This window comes from Schistocerca nitens, chromosome 6, assembly GCF_023898315.1.
Source record: "Schistocerca nitens isolate TAMUIC-IGC-003100 chromosome 6, iqSchNite1.1, whole genome shotgun sequence".
NCBI classification, from domain to species: domain Eukaryota; kingdom Metazoa; phylum Arthropoda; class Insecta; order Orthoptera; family Acrididae; genus Schistocerca; species Schistocerca nitens.
The window spans coordinates 570827808-570840857 of record NC_064619.1 but is presented as its reverse complement, the minus strand read 5'-3'; the positions used below and the strand labels follow the sequence as shown (position 1 = coordinate 570840857).

Here is a 13050-nt window from a genome sequence, read left to right as displayed (position 1 = left end):
TCGTAGGCGAACACAAACATTTTTCCGTGATACACCGTCTTGTCACACAGTGCGATACATGTATTAACAGCTATGGCGATTACTTTTGAAACAATGAACACTTTACTTGCTTTGTTCCGTCTGTCTCGTTTTCTTTTTCATAATACATATTTACTGAAAGAAATTCAGAGTGCATTTAGGATTAAATAACACAATAAAAGACATCGTTCATCATTGTTGTTGCGGTGTTTGCCGTTTACTTACTCCAGTTACTGTTTTCGTCGTCTTGGGCCTTTGCACTGCCGGACTTCTCGTCGTCCATGAAGCCTCTGTTCTTGAGCTGTATCAGCATGTGCATGAAATCATTGCGTTCCACGTTGTTACGCTCCCGGTAGCTCACTGTATCCCTCACCATATCCTCGAAATACTTCAGAACGTCCTTCCTCCCTATAAACGCCCTGAAATAGGGGGTAGAAAGCAAACAACGAAGTTAGTAACGTTATGACAAAAATTAGTGAGGGTTAGACAAAACTGTGAAGGACAGAGAATACTATATTATTTGTAGCAAAGTTTTCGTGTTTAATCCTGTGTACTGCAAGGACGTACTTTTAGATGTAACGTGCACACTTTCATTAGATGTTTTCTACTAGACTGTCGTTCAGTGGTAACAGTAGAAGTAGATAAAACATCTGGCTGTAAGTACTGGCAGCATGTTTTCAACTGGACTGTCGCTCAGTGGCAACAACAGAAGTGGACAAAACACTTGGCCGTATGTACTGGCAAACAGATGTCGTTATTCCCGTTGTGCATACATGACGTTTCAGGTGGAAGTTGAGAGGCGGTAGTTCAGCTTTCTGAAGAGAATACCTCTTACTAAAATGCACCCTCTTTTTTCAAGAGTTCCTATGGTATAGCTGCTTAAAACCGCTAGTGACAGTTAAAAGACGAATGTACTTTATTAACACTTTTCTTTTATCCGACGCTAGAAAATGCCACATCCAACAACAGCGTCCCATGTTGCAAATCGAACTTCATAAGTTGCAAGTGGTCAGCACAGATGGCCCTTACATGAACGCTCATTGCCAACCTGCAATAGCAGTAAAATCAACTACGCCAATTGACCAATAATCAACTATTATTATGTAAATGTTAAACATTTTATTTGTACACACCATCAGTATTGCTGTTTGGTTTGCCTGCTGAGAAACTGCAGTACCGAGATGCTATTCAGTTGTAATACAGAGAAGAAGTAATTAAGGCTATCGAGTGCAGGTCTACTTTTAGATGAAGCGACTGGGACAAGACAGAAAACTGTAGTGACCCGTCAAACCACTCGGAAAATTAATAACCGAATTGAGGGAACTTAGGAACTTTTTTGGTCCATTCGTTTTCACCAGAGCTCTAGCAAGCCAGTATCCGGTTTTCGTTCATACCTCTGTGGATATAAGTGACTTAAAATGTCTTTCTCTTACTCGTAATACCACGATTAATGTATTACGATTAAAGTATGTGTTAAGCATCGAGAGTTATTGTGACGTTTTGTGAAATTATATTTTTTTAGTTAACGTGTAGAAAGGCGCAACAATAGATAATGTAAATTATTCACTGGCAAGTAACCAGCAGTAAATTCAAAAGGCTGATTTGACTAAAATATTTGTTGAAACTGTTCTCTGTACACATGCTCCAATTTGAACCTAGACAGCCAATTAAATTAAATTTGTTAAGTTTGATGTATTAAGAGGAAACGGCTACTAAAAGAGTAGCCGACGTCTATGGACTTACCGCAACCGACGATATTTCTTTGGATGTACTGACGTGAGTCTTCGGAATGAAAAAGCACCGCATTACAGACTCGTGGAGAAAGTAACTGCTACAAATTTAATACGAACCTTCTTAACCACGCTAATGACAGAACAAAATGTATAAGAAGCAGTTTTAATGAGCTCAGAGAAGATGTGTTGCGGATTACTTGTTTAAAAGAGATCCGTAATATTATTCACTATCGTTATCGCTGCAAAAGGTTAGATCAAAGACGCTGCATATCACTTGTTTTGCGACTCGTATTACGATACTGAGCGAGAGTCAGTACTCCAACGAATTGCTGGAATTAACAGATCATTAAAAAAACGTGTAACATGCTTATGAGCTTCGCGATGCAGTTGCTTATGAGACATCCCCCATACCCTCCCGTTGATAACTGTTTTGGTGATGACTTCGCGTCTTCAGCGCTGTATTTACATGTTACTAATGATAATTTTGCCTTTCGGTGTCATATCTCACATAGTATTCCGCAAACTGATCCCATATTTATTAATGATAATTGTAAACAACGTTATATCATTCATCATAAACAATAAAGCTTTCCGCCATCTGTATATCTGCGCTTGTGCGTGGCCACGGACTCAGGGGGAGCAGGGAACCAAAGAATAAACACAGTAAATGTCAAAAAAATTAAAAAATATCTTTACTGTCAAATAAAAACAAAGCAATAACCAAAATAAAGGCAGTCTTGCAACATGGCTCCTTTCGCATAGTATGGCTTCATATTACGCACACCCGCGCACTAAAAATGAGTCACTTGTTTCTCAGATAATTTCGGTCGCTGCCGAATTCATCTGCTTGCGAGGCCTGTATCTGCAAAGCAACACGTGGTATGTCTTGATCGCTGGCGAATCTTTGGGCAGTGAAAGACAGCCAGGGCACGAGCAGCCAAAATTCATTTTTTTTTTTTAGAGAATTTCTGGTGGTCGAATAAAGGTAATACACGCTTGTCTCCTGTGTTTCAAGGTGGACGCGTTCTACAAGCTGTGTCACAGGATTAGGTGAGGTCGTGATTTGTCTCGAGCCCGCATTTCATTTAAGTTGCTCTAATTTACATATGCTTCAAGGTTATGCAAAATCCACCTAATTTCTGGTGTCGCATTTTTATACGTTTTATTGAGGGAACTTAGGAACTTTTTTGGTCCATTCGTTTTCACCAGAGCTCTAGCAAGCCAGTATCCGGTTTTCGTTCATGCCTCTGTGGATATAAGTGACTTAAAATGTCTTTCTCTTACTCGTAATACCACGATTTTGATCTTTACAACAATATTTTGGAATTATGGTGGGCGTCAATAGAAAGGTGTCTTGTTGAACCTGTTGGATATGATGTATTTATTACATTCGCCCATGACTGGCAATTCTCTCTGTAGAATCACTTTCTTTAACAATGCTTTCCATTATTTCTGGCATTCGTAAATACACTGCTTTTTCTACTAGGCTTTGTCTATGATTCCGACCACACGTCCCTAATCTGCTCTTATGCACATTTATGATTCCATGGTGTAAATCCGTCCCATTCACTCACATTGCTTGACCTTCATGGGCCACTGCACTTCATGTTGCACCGGTTTTGTTACATCTTTCTTCGAATTTTCACAGCATTGCACGTAAGGTCATATGTTGCAGTTTCTTCGAGACATGTAGTTGCAAAAACGTCACCGAAATTCACTTTTTCCACGACACCAGCTCAAAGGTTACTAGATTTTTCACATATTATAGGTTACAAATGCCAAGGACATTTGCTCTGCAGAAGCGAAATTTATAAGCAAGCTTTAATGCATGATGATAGTTGGCTGTGCAGTATTTGTAGTGAGTGCCCGAAATCTGAAATCTTTCAGTATCATTTCGTAACGGCCCCTTTGTTGCGCTTGCTAGAGTTCTGGCGCATCCGGAATACTGTTATTCAAGTCAAATTACGCTTCCAAGAAGCTAGATTCGATAAATTTTGTGTACATTTCAGAGCAAATCATGTTCAGGAAATATCTTGAACAACCATGTTTGAATGTTCAAAATGTGATAGGCTTTAAACCTGTTCGAAAGTGAGCCATTTCACACATTTGTGAGGTCAAAATCTGCTATCAGCTAACTTTCAATACCAAACTGCCCCATTCCATGCACCATCACACACCTGGATGCTCTTGAAGGCGGTCGAGACGACGCCGTTCTAGTGTGTCCTACTGTTCAATGGCGCTCATCCAGAGGTCATCCAAAGTGTGGGGAGGGTTCTTGTGACGACGTATTGGAAGTTTCAACTGAGCTCAAGGTGCTGCTTGGGATTCATGTCATCCAATGCTGCAGGCCATTCCATTCAGCTGATTCCTGCCTCCTGGAGAAAGGGGTTTACGAAATGTGGACGGTGTACCCGTGCATTACCGTCTTTAAAGACGAACCCATCACCGACTGTTGGGCTGTTCACTGCGTTGAAGGAACCAGTCGTGATACTGCATATTCTGAAATTATCCTCGACATCTATGACAGACTTATGAAATTCGTACGGATATCGGCCAAAAACCTGACTGCCCCATGTTTCTACAGCAGTCATGGAACTGCCCGCCAGTGATAGACACTGTCACCCGCCATCCCGTCCCCCACACTCTTCTACTACGCTCATAAGGCTTCAAAGAAATCTTGTTCTTGTCGGTGAAAATATCCCGACACCATTCATCCCTGCTTCATTCCAGGTGCCTACCTTCTTAGCACTCCATAGTGATGAAGGGTCAGCACCGTTGTTAGTACTGGACGCCTAGAGGCAAAATTGATCCAGTGGAGACGGTTGCTTACCCATAATTACTATCCTGGTAACTCCTTGGATTTATGGAGTATGTAAGATCCACAAGGAAAGCTTCCTCCTCAAACATGTCGTTAAGGGATAGACTCCCCTACTTACAATCTGGCGAAAATTGGGTCACCTAGGTATTGGGCAGCTTTGACATAAAATCTCTCTTTCTTCAACTTTCCAACTATCGGCTCCATTCAGGAACGAATACCTCTTGTTATCGGTGACCTGGTGCGGTTATGTTTATCGTCCATCTATTTCAGTTGGTGTGATAAATATTACATAATGAACAAACTAACGGAGTGACAATCGAATCACCACTCTCTCCGACGACAGAGGACATATTTATGCAAGCATTTGAAAAAACTGCCTTAATCCCCGTGTAATTCCACGAACATTATTGGGTGCGACACTTGAGCGACACACTTTTCATTTAGCCGCATGGAGAAAAAATGGTTCAAATGGCTCTGAGCACTATGGGACTCAACTGCTGTGGTCATAAGTCCCCTAGAACTTAGAACTACTTAAACCTAACTAACCTAAGGACATCACACACATCCATGCCCGAGGCAGGATTCGAACCTGCGACCGTAGCAGTCGCACGGTTCCGGACTGCGCGCCTAGAACCGCGAGACCACCGCGGCCGGCGCATGGAGAAACTGAGCTGCGTAAGTTCCTTCAGAATATCAATTGTTTGGAATGCAGGTGGACGGCGTAGGTTATCGTCAAGCAGAAACATTCCATCAGTTACTAATAAAATGATATTTATTAGATATGAAGAAATACTCAACTTCACAAGTCCTGTAAAATACTGAAGTCCACTCACTGTACCTCTGAGTGAGGTCTACGTAGAGGCCAGAGCTGGCCTACGATGCCTACAGAACCTATGTCTCGGAAACGACGGACGAACACTGCGCCCGCATCTCGTGGTCGTGCGGTAGCGTTCTCGCTTCCCACGCCCGGGTTCCCGGGTTCGATTCCCGGCGGGGTCAGGGATTTTCTCTGCCTCGTGATGGCTGGGTGTTGTGTGCTGTCCTTAGGTTAGTTAGGTTTAAGTAGTTCTAAGTTCTATGGGACTGGTGACCATAGATGTTAAGTCCCATAGTACTCAGAGCCATTTGAACCATTTGACGAACACTGCAGCTTGTAGACTCGGTCGTAACTGGAGACTGTACGCGACCCGGAGCACTGAAGAGAATTGTCTGCCGTAGCTCAGTGCTCTGGTTTAACGAGGCATCGACGAGTCGCTATCCACGCATGTGACGCCCAGGGGCTAGTACCTGGGGCCCATGGTGGACCTCGATGTGGTTCGAACTGCCAACCCATACAGCTGCTGCGCTACGATTGTTTCGAGGGCGGCTTACGATTGTGGAGGAGTATTCTCTGGAGTCACGAGTACCGTCACCACATCAACAATATACGTAAGAACATCCATTTCACACTAGAATAAGAAAGTTCCTGCTCGTGAAGGCCTACAGCACTCCCATCGACAAACTGGAACACTATGAAACGTCCCGTTCGAAAATTACTGTGCTGCTAAACCACTTACATTATTTGCTTTTCAAACAGCTGAGCAAAACTGAACGTATTCAGACATTACTCTCTTTACTTATTCTGATCAACACTAAACTGACACACAATATTTTTAGCGCAACGCAGTCTGACGTTCAATAATCCCTACAAAAAAATGGCCCTGGCTAACATTAACCTATACCTTTCACAAATCACTTACCTCACAAAAATCTTCGTTACTCGGACTACCGCAATACAGCGTGCGCCACTACTACCAGCTAAATAAAAGATTCTAACTACTGAAGGCACTAACTACTGATATGCATAGTTAGCAAATGAAAGATTTTGATAGAGAACAAAAATAGTGTTCAAAAGTCATAATATATGTATCAGTCCATGATATCCAATATTACAAATTTCCTCTTTCTGATGGACACACGTCCAGATCGTCCGCTCTCAAAATTCCGCCATCTCTCTCCCCACATCCACCACTGCTGGCGGCTCACCTCCAACAGCGCAACGCTACGCGCTGTTCACATCCAGCTACCCAACACTACAATAGCAAGCAACAATGCAAACCAGCCACAGACTGCATACAGCACAGCCAGTGATTTTGATACAGAGCGCTACGTGGCGTTACCAATAAAAAAACCCTAAACAGCCTACTTACAACTAGATCTACCGGAAACCTGTCTACGTAAACCAGTACCCACACTCCGAATCCCATCATCTTCCGGCTCGGAGGTATCCCATCTTACATACGCTAATAGGTCGAGCCCATCGCGTCAGTGATAAAAATAATATCAAATAATAATTGAAAGCGTTGCATTACACCTACCGAGTCAACGGGTACGACAATAAAGCAATAAGAATACTAAGTTTCGTAGCAAGCCACAAACAGAAAATTAAACAGCTGCCGCCTGCGCTAAGGGCGTCAGTGATGGAGTAGGCAAGGCGCTTCGACAAGGAGGTATCAAACCAGTTCTTTTCCGGACTGGCAGCTGGAAGCAGGATTTGGTAGACTCTCTTAAGGACGCAATAAAAGTCGTCAAAGTCGCAGGTGTGTACTAGACACCGTATGAGTGCGTGGAATCTACACCGGGGAACCCGGGGACATGTTAGTAGCCGCGTAGCTGAGTTTGAGCGCTACATACCGTGGGGACAAAAAATGTTCAGTTCAGTTCCTAAGGGACCAAACTGCTGAGGTCGTCGGTCCCCAGACTTACACACTACTTAAACTAACTTATGCTAAGAACAGCACCCACACCCATGCCCGAGGGAGGACTCGAACCTCCGGCGGGAGGGGCCGCGCAGTCCGCGACATGGTGCCTCAAACCACGCGGCCCGTAAGAACAATTCAACAGATCTGCACTTGAGGAGAAATATAGCTATTGTTGACTTGCAGTCAAGTTTCAAGAAGTACGTATACTGGCAAGACAGCCGTGCATGAGCACACGACAAATAAGGGAGGCAATCGAAATCCTGAAGCAGCTTGAGAACATCACAGGGAAACGGCTACAAACTCGTGCCGTCCTGGCTTCCAGCAGTATCTAAACTACAATGGATCGTGTGTGATAGCAGAGCAGCGGCTTCACCGGACACTGCTAAACAGTGTCTGCACAACTGGCGTCGTTCTTCGCTACTGACAGCAGGAAAACAGGGCCACAAAGGATATCGTTGATTCGTAGCGGTCAACCAACTGCCAACTAGCTGTGCAATGCCCCATATCCCCTGCTCTCTCCCAACACTCAAAAATGTTATTTTACGGATAATAAAATCTAATGTATGTGACATCGGGGGTCCAGTGAGACCGTTACAAAAGCGATATACTGCGATATACTGAAGCACCCGCTCCCCAGCTAATTAGGAAGACCGTTGCAACTCGGCCGAAACGTCCGTTTATTTTAGCATTGTAGTATTTTAAAGAATGGGGGTACCTACGATCCATAATAGCGGTCATCAACTTTTTGTTTTGACTGTGGGCTTCTACGAAGCAGATCTTCAAGTTCGGTGTCTCATATTGGTTGTAAGAATGACGTGGTTACGGTGTACGCCAATGCGGCGGGCAAGGTCCCGTTCTGACAAACCGTCTTACCACACAGTATGATAACGGGCACACAGTCTAAGGTTAAAGTGACCCTGTCGACGGACTGAAGGCTGTATAGAAGCTCCATTGTTCCGTTCTCGGTTACAGACGCAGGGTGCTCTACGGAAATGCACTGAGAACGGAGATTTACTTTCTAACCTTCCCGTATTAATAAAAAAAATTTAAAATATTGATATGTTACCTTCTCGAACAGAAAATAAAAAATTAAAATAATTAAATTTGGATAATGAAATTCTGACGTATGAAAACTGATAAATCTTAACTCATGAAAAACTGATAAATTTTGACGTAAACAGCGCTACGCCATGGCCCTGTGAAATCAATCTGAATCCGTCCGTGAGAAATAAACTGAAGAATTCTTACCTCGTGATGGTGTCGCCGGATAACACTGTCTATAAATCTGCTCGTAAATGGCACAGCTTAGTGTAATGCTGGCCTATCTACTAATACTGAATAACATTTGTCTGAAATCTGAATTACGAGAAAAACTGACTTTACTTAGTGACACAGCTGCACAGCTGGTCATCTTATTACTAAAGAACATAAGACTATGATCTGACAAAAATTCTGGAATATTTTAATTTAGATAAATGACTGGATTGGGACTGGCAATGACTTAACGGGAAATTATACTTTTATAGTTGACTGGTAAAAACAATTATATTCTGATAATTTTTTTACGTTATTGATAATGATCTGCAATCCATTACACGGGAAAATTGAATATATTACAAATCTGGGTCACAAAAGAAAACGTTGAAACATATTCATATTAACATCTCAGACAAATGACTTAACTACGCGCATGCCAATAAAAGTATTGAAATTTACTTTACAATAGATGGTTGACTTAATTACACCGTTGATTTTTCATTATGTAAACAATTATCATTTGTTCATCATCATCTCATTCCATGGTATCATTTAGCTTTGCGGCTGATCACAATTATTATTTAGTTCCATATAATAAAATTTTACAATTTGTTCTGCACTGTGACTTTAGGAACTACTAACTGTAAACTGCGCTGTACCACCGACAGACTACAACTACACTGTAGCAGCGAGCGACTGCAACTGCGGCAGAGACTGCTCTGACCTGCGATTCTATTTTTAGTTCTCTTTTGACAGGGGCAAAGATATTTTACGTCTCAGGCAGCGCCTGTGAATTGTCGTTCTAGCAAGTGAGCAATACATCGAGACTGCATTTGCTCCAGCACGGTGGTGAACCCCTTACAACTTTTTTCTTCGTTACACGGGAGTTCTGTTAAAAAGAAAACCTCTTATGAGCAGTTTATACGCCCGTGGCTACTTGTATCCTGCAGGGACTTTTGAATGAAGAGAGGGTTCAAGGTTTACAAGAGCGTCGCTACAGAAAACAGCGGTTTAAAGCACTAGGCTCACATTCAGAAGGAATCACATCCAAAACTCCGTCTGCCAGTAAATTATTAGTAAAGAGCGCAACCCATAAATTTGTAGAATATACTGGGAACATGTACATAAGAAGAAACAAAACAATTATACTGATTCAATAACACTGCGTAATTTCATGTTTAGTGAAAATAAGTTTGCATAAATAGTATGGATCAGCCACATGAACATGTCGAAGTTGCTCTCTCTCTTCGAAAACTTCAAATAAACCACGACAATTTACCGCACATTCCAAATCAGAGTAAATATGTCGTAGTATTACATTTGCTACAGTATCTTGCATGAGAACTATCTTCTAAAAATATTTAATGAACTTCGAAAATCGTTATATTATACTGCAGTATTACTAACCGTTATGTCATGTTCCACGTTCCCGCATTTATTGTTATATCTTCGATAATTATGTAAAAGAATGGGAATTTTGAACTAGCCCATAAATTGTTTTTTAACACGTTTCTGGGATATCGAGTAGTGTAGCCTCCCGGTGCGTTTAGGACAAGAACACGAAATGTACGTAGGCAGAGATTTTCAGGCTGCTTATAATTAAAGTGATTGTGCTCTGAGTGCTGTAGCGCGGCCTTTTTACATTGCAAGATGCAGAAACGATGTAGCTGTGTTTATTAATCGATGCGCTCGCAGAGTATGCTGAAAAAATAATAGTTTCACTTTATGCCAAAAGGTCAAAGAAAGAGCGCCGTAAGCAGTCATAATGTGAAATGTTTCCTGTTTTGACGTCAGTAGGCAGTTTGCTGCTTGGTTATGCGTGTTGATTTCTTTTGTGAACAGAGTACTGATTTAAAGGTTTAAGAGTACGAAACGGAATGGTTATTGAAAAGAAAGACTGTGTACTGCCGAAGTTGTTTTACCAGAATGGCGGCAGTAGCAGCATTGCATTGAGGGAATATCTCCGACAGAAAAAGCAACAAAGAGGCCCTATGCCAATAAGTGGTCGGAAGAATAGGATCAAGAAATTTGAAGAAACAGGTGAATTAGGTGGTGCAGCAGGGAGAGGGAGGCGGCCTCTTCCCATGGCAGTTGTACATACGAGGGTGAGTCAAATGAAAACCTTAAATGATTTTTTAAATTTTATTTATTGTGTAGAAGTGGTACAAAGCTGTATCACTTTTCAATATAATCTCCCCCACGCTCAATGCAAGTCCTCCAGCGCTTACAAAGTGCATAAATTCCTACAGAAAAAAATTCTTTCGGTAGTCTGCGCAACCACCCATGCACCGCGTGGCGTACCTCTTCATGAGAACGGAACTTCTTTCTTCCCATTATGTCTTTGAGTGGTACAAACATATGGAAATCACTTGGGGCAAGGTCTGGTGAGTATGGTAGATGAGGAAGACACTCAAAACGCAGGTCTGTGATTGTTGCAACTGTTGTACGGGCAGTGTGGGGCCTCGCATTGTCATGTTGCAAAAGGACACCAGCTGACAGCAATCCACGTCGCTTTCATTTGATTGCAGGTCACAGATGACTTTTTAGGGGATCTGTGTGTGATGCACTGGTGACAGTGGTCCCTCTAGGCATGTAATGCTCCAAAATGACGCCTTTTTCGTCCCAAAAGAGAGTCAGCATAACCTTCCCTGCTGATGGTTCTGTTCGATACTTCTTTGGTTTTGGTGATGAGGAATGGCGCCATTCCTCGCTCGCTCTCTTCGTTTCCGGTTGGTGGAAGTGAACCCACGTTTCGTCCCCAGTAACGATTCTTACAAGGAAGCCATCACCTTCTCGTTCAAAGCGCCGAAGAAGTTCTTCACACGCATCAACACGTCGTTCTCTCATTTCAGGAGTCAGCTGCGTGGCGCCCATCTTGCAGACACTTTGTGAAACAGGAGCACATCATGCACAATGTGGTGTGCTGACCCATGACTAATCTGTAAACATGATGCAATGTCACTGAGTGTCACTCGGCGGTTTTCCTTCACTACGATTTTAACTACTGCAATGTTCTGTGGAGTCACAACTCGTTGTGCCTGACCTGGACGAGGAGCATCTTCCACTGAAGTCACACCATTTGCGAACTTCCTACTCCATTCGTAGACTTGCTGCTGTGACAAACATGCATCACCGTACTGAACCTTCATTCGTCGATGAATTTCAATAGGTTTCACACCTTCACTATGCAAAAACCGAATATCAGAACGCTGTACTTCGCTGGTGCAAGTCGCAAGTGGGGCGGCCATCTTTATACTGATACTGCGACGGTATGTGTGCATCTGCGCTATGTTTCCACCTACAGGCCATTCTGCACGCTTTTTGTAGCACACTTACCAACTTACAGGATAACGGCGCGAAATTTCGATTTGTTATGACAAATTTAAGGTTTTCATTTGACTCACCCTCGTATATCCGACCGTGCAGCAAAAGGCTCAGATTGTATAGTCAGTGCTCGATCTGTGTCACGGTAATTCTCCTTCCCCTGGACAAAAATTCGGAAGATTTTGCGGCAAATTTTACTCTGGTGTTCCTACAGGATTCAGAATGTGCACCAAAGGAAACCCACATCGCCGTGACTTCGCCCTTTGCTTTTTTCGCACACAAGAAAATGGATGTCATGTAGCCGGCGGATATTCTTTCGACGGACGAGGCATATTTCAGTCTGCACGGTGCCGTGAATTCACAGAACTGACGCATATGAGATTCTGCTCCGCCACATTTTGCGCAGGAAGATCCACTGCACTCAGTTTGTATGACAATGGTGTGATTTCAAAAAAATGGTTCAAATGGCTCTGAGCACTATGGGACTCAACTGCTGAGGTCATTAGTCCCCTAGAACTTAGAACTAGTTAAACCTAACTAACCTAAGGACATCACACACATCCATGCCCGAGGCAGGATTCGAACCTGCGACCGTAGCGGTCTCGTGGTTCCAGACTGCAGCGCCAGAACCGCGCGGCCACTTCGGCCGGCTGTGATTTCACAAGCTCCGCCGTTCTCGGCCCGTTTTTCTTCAAGAAGATAATACCTCGCGGCGACGTTATAAGGACCACCTTGTGCAAGTCATGATCCCAGATTTGCCAGCACGCGACTGTGTCCACACCACTATTTTCATGTAAGACGGGGCGACACCACTTGTCGCTTGCTAGGTGTCAGATTTGCTTCGAAAACCTTCCGTAAAGACAGCCTCATCTCTATCCAATTTCAAGATACGTGGCCTTCCAGATGCAATGTCTCTTGCAGCGGTCTCTCCGCGATATTTTCAGAAATTTTGTAAATTATATAACTCAGTACATATCTCGAAATATCTCTTCTTATCTTACCGATTCCTAAACTTTAATATACGATGATTATCCATGCAAAGTAGTTTCAAGCCCTATTATTCCTTGGAGCGTCCATTTACTCCGTGAAATAGCTTCTCTGCTATCTGTTTTCTCTTATGAAAAGAATGAGGCAATGCTTGCCGGTTAGCCGTGAAAGA

The 13050-nt window shown here is 42.9% G+C and overlaps 1 protein-coding gene across 2 annotated transcripts in view; it reads right to left on the bottom strand.

Annotated features, from left to right (window-relative positions):
• LOC126263114 (cytochrome P450 6k1-like) overlaps window positions 1-13050 on the bottom strand; it is a 277469-nt gene that overhangs the window by 63582 nt on the left and 200837 nt on the right. For both annotated transcript variants that reach the window (XM_049960123.1, XM_049960124.1), the window contains one exon: window positions 244-437. In XM_049960123.1, coding sequence (XP_049816080.1) covers window positions 244-437 — 194 coding nt within the window. The remainder of the gene's footprint in view (window positions 1-243; window positions 438-13050) is intronic.